This window comes from Drosophila busckii, chromosome 2L, assembly GCF_011750605.1.
Source record: "Drosophila busckii strain San Diego stock center, stock number 13000-0081.31 chromosome 2L, ASM1175060v1, whole genome shotgun sequence".
Classification (NCBI taxonomy): domain Eukaryota; kingdom Metazoa; phylum Arthropoda; class Insecta; order Diptera; family Drosophilidae; genus Drosophila; species Drosophila busckii.
This window is the reverse complement of record NC_046604.1, coordinates 8,455,702-8,468,003: the sequence shown is the minus strand read 5'-3', so window position 1 is coordinate 8,468,003 and position 12,302 is coordinate 8,455,702. Positions and strand designations below refer to the sequence as shown.

General features: G+C 41.2%; 3 protein-coding genes across 3 annotated transcripts; 2 read left to right on the top strand and 1 right to left on the bottom strand.

The window, feature by feature from the left end:
- The first annotated feature begins 1,688 nt into the window (after positions 1-1,688).
- On the top strand, positions 1,689-2,612 carry LOC108596262 (uncharacterized protein C1orf50 homolog). Its single transcript, XM_017981823.2, has 4 exons — positions 1,689-1,833; positions 1,902-2,059; positions 2,115-2,276; positions 2,336-2,612. The coding sequence occupies exons 1-4, from the start codon at positions 1,770-1,772 to the stop codon at positions 2,516-2,518; spliced, it is 567 nt and encodes a 188-aa protein (XP_017837312.2). The 5' UTR covers positions 1,689-1,769; the 3' UTR covers positions 2,519-2,612.
- Positions 2,613-2,717: 105 nt separating this feature from the next.
- On the top strand, positions 2,718-5,162 carry LOC108596254 (protein hook). Its single transcript, XM_017981811.2, has 7 exons — positions 2,718-3,484; positions 3,547-3,673; positions 3,732-4,295; positions 4,357-4,475; positions 4,530-4,582; positions 4,648-4,824; positions 4,881-5,162. The coding sequence occupies exons 1-7, from the start codon at positions 2,718-2,720 to the stop codon at positions 5,105-5,107; spliced, it is 2,034 nt and encodes a 677-aa protein (XP_017837300.1). The 3' UTR covers positions 5,108-5,162.
- A 120-nt stretch (positions 5,163-5,282) lies between these two features.
- LOC108599542 lies at positions 5,283-8,432 on the bottom strand. Its single transcript, XM_017986430.2, has 3 exons — positions 7,866-8,432; positions 6,958-7,269; positions 5,283-6,885 (listed from the first exon to the last, which is right to left on the bottom strand). The coding sequence occupies exons 1-3, from the start codon at positions 7,912-7,914 to the stop codon at positions 5,735-5,737; spliced, it is 1,512 nt and encodes a 503-aa protein (XP_017841919.1). The 5' UTR covers positions 7,915-8,432; the 3' UTR covers positions 5,283-5,734.
- Between the last annotated feature and the right edge of the window lie 3,870 nt (positions 8,433-12,302).

Genomic DNA, 12,302 nt, shown 5'->3' with positions numbered 1-12,302 from the left:
TACATTTACTCTCTTTATAGTGGAGAGTAGATCTGAACCGTTTAGGGTTCACAGGCAGCATTACTTACTTTACGATGATGTTGGATTTACATATTGAGGAAGCACTATTTTTAGCTGAGCATTAAATTAGTATTGAGTTTGTTGGATTGAGTCCAATTTTTACTTTATGGGCATAGTTCGCGTACTTAATTAGGGGTTGCCAAAACATTTCCAACATAACAAAAGAAAAATAACAAAATTGAAAATTTAATCAATTTTAGTTGAGAGTATAGAATTGCCGAAACGCCCTCCAAACCCTTTGATAATAACATTTCGAAAAATACTAATTATAACTCCATTTGGAATACACTTAAACAACTTTGACACTCCTAAACTAAAGTTTAAAACCTAAAACTAACTGAAAAACAAAATGCTCAATAGTATTTTTACCAACAAGCATTTTCTCTTTGTAATTGGAAACTCAATTTGATGAGGCATAAAGTTTAGAACAACTGCAATAAGTGAACGTTTACTAGTCATTAAAAATTAATAAAAACAAAAATGAAAGTGAAAATTATATAATTATATACATATACACACATATGAAAGATTATGTATTTTTTATTAAAACACACACACTAACAAGCCAATGGCCAAGTTTGAAAACTTTGGCTGCATTTTATGAGCAGGCATTTGCGCAGGCAGTTGAAAGTATTATTAACGAATTATATTATATATATGCTATAGCAAGTTGGTATTTATTAATATAATAATTTATATTGTATGTACAATTATTTGTATTAATATTATTGAATATATTTTTTAGAAGAGTAGCATGCAAATAAAAAGCAACATTTAATGAAAATTCCAAAACAGGCAACTTTTTATAACATTTTGTTTAAACACTTAAGAACTTACACTAATTGAATGTCAATATCAGCATTAAAAATGAACAACAAATAAAAACGCTAACTAACAGTCTATGATATCTACAAGCAGCCAATGATTTCAAACCTAATCCACGCATATGAAAATTATGACGAATTACAATAAAAACAATTTAACACTCATAACATAAAATAGCTATAATAAAGTTAGCAGTGCTTTATCTGCACACAAATGAAAGCAAATTATATAATTTTTTAGCAAGAAAATAAATAGAATTTACAACAATATTTCGAGTTTTTATACACTTTAACTTTTTTATACACAATTAAAGTCAAAGCTTATTAACAAGTTGGCTGCGGATAAGGAATAGCAAGAAAACATTGGAAGCAACCGATCTTTCAGATCTAAGTCTAAGTCTTGGATATAACTAGCGGACTGAAGACCCATATATCTGCTGGGATGCTGGATAAGGAAGTGCCTCAACTAATAATTTTCCGAAATTACTTCAATGATTCCAATAGTACATTGTTTAATTTTGAACAACTCGAAAAACATCTAACAATACAGTTTTCTATTGCCTAGTGCTTTACTTAATAAAAGTAAAAAAAACGAGGTTCCATTTTTAACAATTTAGCATAATCATTTACTAGAATTTTTAAACACACTACACTTACATATATTCTTAGTTTTAATAAACTAAATTTAATTTCATTCAAGTAACATTTTTGAATAGAACAATTATAAGCGCACTTTTCTCGATAGTATTGTATCATAAGTAACTATCGATATTTTTTATTTGCCATCGCTAAGCATATGTTCGTTTTTGTTTGTGTATATTGTAAATAAAACTATTTCCCTGCTCGCTGAATAAATTTACTAATCTATCCTTTTATGTGTGTGTAATGAAAAGAGGTGCTACAATGGATATGGATACTGATCTAACATATGAAACTGCTGTCAAGAAAGGTAAATACCGCAAAAATCATAATATGGATGCTCATATTTATCCACATGTTTACCAATTGAAAACACAGCACAATTGGTGGAGAGGAACCCACAGTTCCAGGTAGATCCTATGCGAGTTTCCAAGCATGAGGCAGAGGATATAATTCATTTGGCACAGGAAATTCAATCGGCCGATAAGATGCTAAGAAATAACACAAATCAGAAACTGGTTGTCATTTTGGATCAGGTTAGTCCTGCAATACGTAAATCTTAAGCTCCTCTGTAAATTTGCTTAACTATAGATTCGAATGCTGCAAGCCCAGGCTATGGAAATAATGAAAGAGTCTAATGAGAGTCGGGAACTACATAGTGCGGCCTGTAATTTTACTAAAAAGCCTGGCCATATCTATCATCTTTATCAAAGGTCAACAGGTCAAAGCTATTTTAGCATGCTGTCGCCAGAAGTAAGTGTAAAAACAAATCTAAATCCAGGCCTATCTACAGTACTATGCATTTATTTTAGGAGTGGAATCAAACAGTAGATCAGACATTCAAAGGCAGCTATAGATTGGAATATGATTTAAGCTGGACACCTGTGGATAAAATTAAGCAGCAAGATGAGAAGCTCAAGTGGGTGGAGAAATGCTTAACTAAGGGAAATGAGTCAATACAAGCAGCTATTGATTTTAATATGACAGACACATAAATTATTAACGACTTAAATTTAATTGTATTCAATTTGAAAATGTATTTGTGTTTCGATACTTTCGCGCATAAAGTACTCAAGTTAACAGTGCCGTAACATTGCTCATTTAACATTACATAGGCAAACAGCTGTTGCTAATTTTCTCTGTGAAAACAATTTGTAACTTTTTGTTTAGTGTTGTTATTTTTTTCTGGTTGAAATGTCAGCGCCAAACGGAATGTATTATAGTTTATTGGAGTGGTTCAAGACGCTTAACTTGAATGCGCCGCATGCAAACGCCGAGGAATTAGCAGATGGAGTTGCACTTGCTCAGGCTTTGCATCAGTTCGCACCAGAAACTTTCACAGATTCGTGGCTATCTAAAATCAAAGCAAGCGCTGGCAATTGGCGTTTGCGTATGAGTAATCTAAGAAAAGTTGTCGATGGTGTCTATGAGTATTATAATGATGTGCTTAACTATACGCTACAACAAGATTTTGTGCGACCGGATGTGCAGGCCATAGCTGAAAAATGTGACCTCAACGAGCTGGAGCGCCTGTTGCAGCTCGTGTTGGGCTGCGCTGTCAACTGTTCCAAGAAGCAGTCGTACATATGTGAGATTATGTGTCTGGAGGAGGAACTGCAGGCGAATATTATGCGCGCATTGCAAGAGCTTGAATCATCGACACGCCAGACCTCTGAAGGAGGCGTGGTCAGTTCGCTTTCACGCAATTCGCTGAGCGGCATGCTCGACGGCAATGCCAAGACAATGCAATTGCAGCTGCAAGATGAACGCGATGCCATGGCACAAAAATGCTTTGAAACTGAAAAGAAAATGCTGCTGCTCATTGATGAGAAGACTAATCTGCAACAGGAGCTACAAAAAGTGCAGCAGGAATTTGCAAAGCTGGAGCTGAACACAATTGGCGATGATGGTGTCTCAATAGGACCTATACAAGTGGGTTCTGTGCGTTATAATGAGCTGAGGTTTGTTAAATTAAATTTCACATTAGCTATCGTTCTACTAACTGAATACTTAATACCTTAAGGCGTCAACTGGAGTTAATAAAGGAGGAACTCATACAGTCAGAAGGAACGCGTGAAGATCTGAAAATAAAAACGCAACAACAGGAAGCTGACTTATTGCACATGCAACAGCGCATTGATGAGCTTATGGTTTGTACTCTCTTGGAAAATATATACAAACCTATTAAGTTATCTTATACGCTTTCAGAAATCCACTGCTGAGCTTACAACGCTTAAAGATGAAGTCGATGTGCTACGCGAATCAAATGAGAAGCTCAAAATATATGAGGCACAGCTGGACACATACAAAAAGAAGCTCGAGGACTATAACGACTTGAAAAAACACGTTAAGATGCTCGAGGAACGTAGCGCCGACTATGTACAACAAAATGCACAATTTGAGGAGGATGCTAAGCGTTATGCCAACACCAAAGGACAAATTGAGCTGTTCAAGAAGGAAATACAAGATTTGCATGCCAAACTGGACGTTGAGAGCAGCAAAAATGTCAAGCTAGAGTTTGATAACAAAAATTTGGAAAGCAAAAATGTTGCATTGCAACGAGCCAAGGATAGTTTGCTCAAGGAACGCGATGAAGCCGTTGAAGCATTCGATGAACTCAAGTGTGGACAGCTGTCAACGAATTCTGGTAGCCTAAGCGGCACTACAGTGTCACGTGAATTGCAGCCCACAGCTATGATGGAGAAGATACAACGTCTGGAAGCTGAGAACAAAGCGCTGAGAGAGGGACAAGGCGGTCAAACAGCTTTAGCGGTATGTTTGAGTTATTAAACAAATAAATGAATGATTGCTTATAGTTTTAAATTATTGCTAGCAATTGCTGGACGATGCTAATAAACGCTGCGAGAATCTGCGTGAGCAACTGAAGACTGCGAATGAACGTATCCTCTCCTTATCCCATGCGTCTCAAAGTGATAATCCCATATTGAAGGAGTAAGTGCTATAACAATTAGTTTAATTCTTTTTTAATATACTTGTTTCTCTTAGAAGTGAATTCAGCAAACAGCTCAAACAGTTAATGGAACTTAATGAACAGAAAAGTAAGCATATTAATAGAAAATTTATTTTTGTTTACTTTACAAATTTCATTTTACTTTGTTGCTAGCGCTACAAATCGAAGAAACTTCCGAAAAGTTGTCTACAATGCAGTGCAAAGTAACTCAACTGGAAAGCACATTGGCCACAAGGGATCAAGAGGTCTTGGCTTACGAAAACAAATATCGCAAGTGCGTGGAGAAGGCGAAGGAAGTCATCAAGAGCATAGATCCGCGCATAGCAAATGGTATGGGAACGAAAATAATACATATTAAAATTCAAATTAAATCTGAATATTTGCAGTAATCGATGCGGGTCCGTTGGAGAAGAGCTTTGATGCTGTGGAGGAAGAATCGAAGGCTAAGCTAAGCACCATGGAGGAGCAACTGATGACCACAGCGTTTTATAGATTAGGTGTTAACGCGGTAGACTCGAAATTGGCCTTATTAATGGGCTCGGGACAGACATTCCTGGCACGCCAAAGACAATCGGCGCCACGCAAATCTTTAACAAGCATGAAATCAAAGTAATCTACGTTGTCTTTTACAGTTAATGTTGTTAAAATGCACGTTTTAAATATTTATATATACATATATATTCAGTTTTTAATAACTATATTATTTATGCAATTTTGCAAGCAATTATATTTTGTAGTTAGTTAAGAAATTATAACAAATAAAATTCAAATTATGTCAGATAGCTCGGCAAAAAACGAAAGCCCGTTTAGTAAGCGTATATAATCACTTGACACAAGAATATTTAGTTTTTAATTTTCTTTTTAGTATTTAAACAAGAGAAACACAAGTGTCTTCGGGTGAAGGGGGGCTTAGGGAATTACACATATAGTTTGAAACATTTTGTTTTGCTAGTTATCATTTATAGAGTCTTTCTTAGCATTGGCACAAGTGTGAAATGCATCGTGTTTGAATTTCCATATATCGTACGAGCAGGCTTAACAATAGTTTTTATTTTTTATGTAAGTGGTACATAGTACATATATTTTTAGGGTTAGTGGGTTGGCGAACAATCATAACAAAGCAATAAACTAGCGCAGTCTACATACATAAATACAGGTTTTGCATACTTAGTATATAAAAGCTATACCAACGAGCGGTACTGTACAAGGCCGTCTCCGTCTCCTCCAGCTCCACTAGGGTCTACCAGGGTCGCCACATGCTCTCATCGCTGCCCTGCTGGCAGGCTGCTAAGTGCTGGGCGCGATACTCCTCTTCCTGCCGCAGTCGCAGCGCTTGCCTGGCCGCACTGCTTGTCTGTGGACTGGCGTCCAGTGTTTCCAGCTCATTGGAATTGGAGCCTATGCCGCTCTCTGAGCGTGGCGACGACTGCTGCGTAACTGGCGCAGACTTCAAGTCGGATACTCCCGAGCTAACGGAACCCGCCGCCATAGAGGAGGCCACAGAGGCGGGCCGCTCTGTGAGCATAGCCGTGGCCACAGTGCTGTTGCCAGCAACGCTATTGGCATAAGCAGCGGCTGCCGCAGCTGCCACATGCGCCGCCTCCAAGCTGCCGGCAAAGTTGGGACTCAGCTTGCCCGCCAAATGCGGCTGCAGGCGCTGCAGCTCTATCAGACGCTCGAAGTCTGTGCGCGTAGCTATGGGATCCACCATGGGCTGAGCGCTCAACCCCAAAGCCGCCGCCAGTTGCACATAGTGAGGTGGCAACACCAGCACGCCATTGTTGGTGGCAGCTACGCCCGCCTCCTTCAACTGCTGTTTATATTGTTCCAGCACGTTGACGCAGACCAGTTTGTTGGCTTCGCTGTCGTAGCTCAGCTCAGTGGCAACACCATTTACTGCTGCTACTGCTGCTGCTGCTGTTGGCGTGGCAACTGCCGGCGCTTGTGCTGTGGGCGGCAGCTGGCCACGATTGTTGTTTTCATCCTGTGGCGCCATTGTGGGTGTGGACTGCGGCGCTATTAGCGCAGCGTCTGTCAGCTTGAGTCCTTTGCTGTAGTCTAGCGGATTAGAGTCTTGACTGCTGTAATCCAACGAATGCTCTTCGGGCTGTGACTGTGCAGTGGATTTCTTGAGCAGATTGGCAGCAGAGTTTAGATCGTAGCAATTGGTGCTGCTGTTGGGACTCTCGGCAAAGTTGGCATTGCTGGTTTGCGGGCAAATCTCCACATCAATCTCGGCTATGCATTGATCCAAATGACGCAGCAGACGCGCCTTTGAGCCCGGCTCCGCCAGTGTGGGCATATTACCCAAAGGCGGCGGCTCTGGCGTCGCCAAATAACGCGCCACTTCCCTTGCACAGTCCGTATAGCCCGCTCTATACTTGTTTACAGCTGCGGGCGACATTAGTAGATGCATCATCAGCTTTGGTCATTTACAAGCCGCTGGTGCTCGAGGCTACTTACATGGATCATCCAAATTGCGATGGCGCTGAAAGTGTCGCACTGTCAGCTCCAAAATGTCGGCCTTCTCTAATTTCGTATGCTTGGCTTGACCATCGCCGTTCTTTGCATTCTGATTCTTGGTGGACTCCAAGATGAGGGCCTTCAATATGGCCAGGCTTTGGTTAATGCGGGCACGTCGTCGCTTCTCCATGAGTGGTTTGTTCGTTCGCTTGCTAATGTCCTGCGACGAGCTTACATTTTGTGACGAGCTCACCAGCCCAATCGATTTGATAGCGCCGCCATTTGTTGAACTTGACGCGGAGAATCCGACACCTAATCAAATCAAATTACATTAAAAATCGAAAAAAAATATTTAAATTAAAAAGAACAGGAATATATGCAAATATTTATTTAATTCGCTCTTCATAATTCACTAAATGCAGCAATATAAATATTTATTTATGGTACCGCTAAGTCTAAAATAAAAGCCCACATTTATGTATTTATGCTATCAATTTTATGCTATCGCTTAAAAACATATGAATAAGGACACTCAATTATTGTAGTAAAATCTTTTATTTGTATCAAATTAAAACTGAAGCAAAGGCTTTAATAAAACCGCCTGGTAATCAATCTTAAAATGGCTTCCATAGATTTAAGCTTAGCATATATATTTATAGTTTTTATTTGTTCATAATTAGAAACATATTTAATTTCATGCCTGAAGTGTTTATTTAATATATTGAGACTTCATATATATTATTTTAAGTTTTCATTTTATTTAGAATCAGCCTCTCATCAAGAAAGACAATAACTATGTTTATTAATCTGATTGTTATATTCATGTTTGTATACACTTTTGTTTATAATTATATATTTTAATCATTGAACCACTCATGCTTAACAATTGTTGAATAAAATATTTTTACCCGCTGTAGATTTATTTTTGTTGTAATCCTTATCACGTTTTGCTGTCATTTTGTCATTTTTACAGAATTCAAATGAATTCGTCACACGCGTAAATGAACACAAAAACTTGTTTTTTTAATTTCAAAATGATGCTCAGCTTTGCCGCTGGTGATTTTGCATTAGCACAAGAAATTCCAAAGTCGCGAGAGTGCGAACAAAATTTACGTCTTTCTAGTTACGATAAAGTCGTGCAACAAATTGTAGCGGAGCGCAACACCAACACGTCCGTACTGCCCGAGATTACGCCGAATACTGAAAGCCAAACCACTGAAAGCTAAACCGAAGCGAACTAAACTGAACAGAACTGAACTGAACAGAGCAGAGCAGAGCAGAGCACAGTAGAGTAGCTGGCGGTAAGCGTGAACGTGAACGTGAAAGGTACTACGACTTTTCGTTTTTACTTTGGTTAGTGCCGCCGTCGCTGCCGTCGCCGCTTATGACGCCCGCCGTGTGTGCATAGCTCGTACAAAATTTCCCGACTGAATGGCTTGGCTTGGCTTGGCCAGCGCCATTGCCAGAATCGTGTGGCGCAGCAGCAACCAAAGCAGATTGGAGTCAACCAACAATAAAAACAAGAACAAGAACAACAAGAGCAACAGCAACAGCAACAACGGCGGCAACAGCAACAGCAACGCCTGGCTGGCTGGCTGCCTGCCTGGCACGTTAATGGTGGTTGTGGTAATGGTTGCGCACACACACACCCATACATACATACACAAGCATTCGCACACACACACAGACGCACACATGGATGGAGAAAGACTGGCAGCAAAGCTTTAACGACGATGACGACTACGATGGCGGCATGTTGCCAGTTGTGGGTGGTGGGGCGTTGAGCGTTGGCAAATGCGGCAAATGTCAGCCAGTCGACGTGCCGCCAACGACAGTCGGACGAACGGGCAGAGGGACAGACGGCGTGACCATGTCTGGCTTTGGCGAGCACACAAAGTTCGCACGTACGCGCGCGCCCCACACAGACACTCACAAAAACCTCGCAACACACACATACACACGCATATATACAGTGGCATACAAATCAATTCGTTTAGGCACAAATAGAATACACCAGTAGAAAAATGTGAATGTTACTTAGTTAGTTAGATAAAAATATATTAAAAATCTAAATAAATTAAACAATATTTAAAAAGATAATAGAGTGATAGATTGAATTGAATTTATTAATTTACTGCATAAAAGTTTAATTTAATCTCACACAAAATACAGAGAAATTTCTATAATTTCATTTATTTTATATCGACTATGGAAAAGTAGTTTCCAAACCAAATATTATTTCATTTTAGCTTCAGCTCGACTCTGTGGCATTGAAAAAATTATAATATTTAATAATCCGTTAAACAAAAATTACTGTACGCTAATTTCTCTTGTGGTGTAGTGTGGTGCGCAAAACGCCATCAGGCAGCCAGCGAGTTAGCTATGGTTGCGGCCTTAGGGCTGGTGTGGTGTGGGTGTTTGCCAGGAGTTGGGTATTTGTGTATGCGTGTGTGTGTGTGTGTGTGTGCGTGTAGATGCTGACGATGACGGCTGCTGTTGGAAGGTTAGAAGGAGGAAGAGGGCTGCAGCTGGGCTGGGAAGGCGTTTGTGCGTGGGGCTGTGTCGTTCGAGCTACCCACATTGAAATCATAACACCAACGAGGCGAAACTTTAGCGCCACAGCAGTCGTGGCAAATAATAAGCCAGGCGACAGCAATTCCTGTAGCAGGGGGCATCTGCACCAGACGTAGACCATTCTGACAGCAGCAGCAGCATCAGCAGCAGCAGGGACTATTAGATAAATACGCCATTGGTTTGAGGTGGCAAACAGGCAAAGCGTAACGGTTGGAGCAAATGTTAAATAGAATGGGAGACTATCACGGCGTCAGCATTGACGTTGATGGCAACAAAAGGCACAAATTGTAGATATGCGTATCAGAATTCACAGATTTCGATCAATGCAAGGCAAAAACACAACAAGAATTTTAAATCAAAATTAAAGTTGAACAAATATTTAGCAAAACAATTACTTCAATGCATGATTGAGTCGCACAAGTGCAAAAGAGATAGGTGATAGCTGTGAATGCCCCAAAAGATATGCTACAAAAAATGTCAGCAATGTTTGCAATTAGGCTTAGCACAACAACAAAGCAGCTACTGTTACGCACTGAGCGATCAGCCAAAGCGAAAAACAGCTAATTAGTACTAAGCTCAAACACACACACACAAACACACACATAAGCACCTGCTCGCTTGTGTGTGTTCGGGTGGGTGAATGTATTTGCTGTCATGTTTAGAGCCATATGATGTCTAAGCTGTCGAACTGTCTAAGCGTTAGCCATGCTGCACTTTTACAGTTGCCATTGAAAAGTTTAATACACAACCACAGGCAGCCCCACCCTGCTCCGCCCACAGACTAAAGCGCAGCCAAGCGTCCACTTGGCCCGTGTGCTTGGCTAGCTGATGCCGCAGTCTGTAAAATTACTGAGCTCAACGCTGACGCTGACGCTGACGCTGACGCTGACTTGAATGCCGCCATTATTGTGCGGGGCATGGGGCAAGATGTGGACGATGAGGATATAGGGTAGTTAGTATGTGGCTTTCGTAAGAGAAATCATGTGGCGCTTGGCCTTCAAAAGCATACACATAAATCGTTTATAGCTATACAGGAGCGCACCGCACCGGCTGTTGCTTGACTGCACAAACGGCGTCAAGTTAACATGCATGTGTATGTGTGTGTGTGTGTGTTCGTCACAAGTGCTGTTTAGATGACTTTAGCATATGGGCTGCGCTTAGGTTTCAATGCTGATCGTATCGATAACATTTGTGTTTCATTATCACCCAGCTGAGGGTAAAAGGAAAAAAGAAATTCGCTTTGGCCCAATGCAAACCGTTAGCAAACGACTTGGCATAAAAAGCAGCTTATGGTTATGCACAGCAGTCAAAAGCGCACGGCCAAAGTAATACTTCATCGTCAGCCCCAACAACAGCAACAACAACAACAACAACAGCAACAAAAGCAAAAGGTAGTGCTAGCAAAACAGAAATGAAAATCAAACAACAACAACAGCAAAAAAGGGCAAAAAGGCAAGCCAGCAAAATAAGCAAAAAATAAAGAGCGAGAGCGAGTGCGAGCGAGCAAGAAAGAATTATAAGCGTTCGGGTGTCGAGGGGAAAAACCTTTCACACACTGCCAAGTTGCGACTGGTGACTGCTGACTGGCAACTAACGGTTTGCAGGCACATGGCCACATGGCTTGTTGGTTGTCGGCTAAAGAGAGAAAAATGACTAAATCAAAGGAAGTGCGCCACACGGCGGGGAGCAAAAGCACGTACTATGTGTGTGTGTGTGTGTGTGCTTTTTTGTTTGCCTGTATGTATGTGTGTGTGTCAATGTGCGGTTGTGTCCTGGCGCGTGCTTCGAAAACAGGCAGCATGGCATTCGGTGCAGCAGACAAAAATGTCCCAAACAATATACAAGCAACTCAAATTTATTTATAAAAAAGAATTTTAAACACAATATAAAGTGTATTGCAGTTTGTTTTGCTTGCTAATCAAAAAAACAAGCTGACGCATTTGCATTACGCTAACGCCAACGACAATTTTGTCGCCTGCGCACACGACCGCAATGTGGCAAAGGCGGAGGGCAAGAGCTAGAGCCAGTGGCGTGAAAAAAATTGAAATTTGCGTGAGGGCTTCAGCGCTGGTGTGAGAGCCTCGACGCCTGACTGCTCTTCTCTCTTCTATTTTGTTTTTTTTTGCTTTCAGTTTTTTTTTTTTTTTGGTATGCATGCTTTTGTATACGTGTGAGTGTCTGTGGGTGGCGCTGCCGTCGGCGTCGTTTGCACACTTCAATGCTAATGTTGGCCTCGCAGCGGCTGCGGCAGCGGCAGCAGCAGCGGTCTGTCGTCGACATTTTGCCTCTGCCTGGTGAGCCTGGTGCGCCTGGCGTTCTGGCAAACAAGTCAGACCAGAAGACCCAGGCGCGTGTCGCTTGTACGCTTTTGGGATTTTGGGGTCGCCACTTGGGGGGTTTGTGTGTTGCTGTTGGCATTTCTGAGTGAGCAGCTTGTCTGCTTGCTTTTTTTTTGTGGTCGCAGGCAGCCAGGCGAGTGTTGAAAGTTTTTACCGGCAACTGCTCTAATACACAACAACAACAAGAACAAGCCGCAGCCACAGCCGCAACAGCTGCAACCTTTGCTGCTGCTCTTAAATTATAAATTTAAAAATTGTCTCCGCCAGCAAGATGCCTACTTGACAAAAAGGTTAACCAGACCCAGACGACAAGTGGGAGTTCATGCTTATGCCTCCTCCTCCTCCTCCTCCTCCAACTCATTCAGGGCCCCTTGAAGAGCTTGCTTGTGGCGCCTCTGCAACAATAAACAAAACCACCTCCCGCATGACTAA

Bases quoted from the DNA above. Each gene is read 5' to 3' on its own strand.
- LOC108599542 (XM_017986430.2), bottom strand. From the start codon at position 7,914: ATGACAGCAAAACGTGATAAGGATTACAACAAAAATAAATCTACAGCG. The intron at 7,270-7,865 runs GTAAAAATATTT...TGATTTGATTAG, and splicing joins CAAAAATAAATCTACAGCGG to GTGTCGGATTCTCCGCGTCA. The intron at 6,886-6,957 runs GTAAGTAGCCTC...TGTCGCCCGCAG, and splicing joins TCGCAATTTGGATGATCCAT to CTGTAAACAAGTATAGAGCG.
- LOC108596254 (XM_017981811.2), top strand. From the start codon at position 2,718: ATGTCAGCGCCAAACGGAATGTATTATAGTTTATTGGAGTGGTTCAAG. The intron at 3,485-3,546 runs GTTTGTTAAATT...TAATACCTTAAG, and splicing joins GTGCGTTATAATGAGCTGAG to GCGTCAACTGGAGTTAATAA. The intron at 4,476-4,529 runs GTAAGTGCTATA...TGTTTCTCTTAG, and splicing joins GATAATCCCATATTGAAGGA to AAGTGAATTCAGCAAACAGC.
- LOC108596262 (XM_017981823.2), top strand. From the start codon at position 1,770: ATGAAAAGAGGTGCTACAATGGATATGGATACTGATCTAACATATGAA. The intron at 1,834-1,901 runs GTAAATACCGCA...TTGAAAACACAG, and splicing joins TGAAACTGCTGTCAAGAAAG to CACAATTGGTGGAGAGGAAC. The intron at 2,277-2,335 runs GTAAGTGTAAAA...CATTTATTTTAG, and splicing joins TTAGCATGCTGTCGCCAGAA to GAGTGGAATCAAACAGTAGA.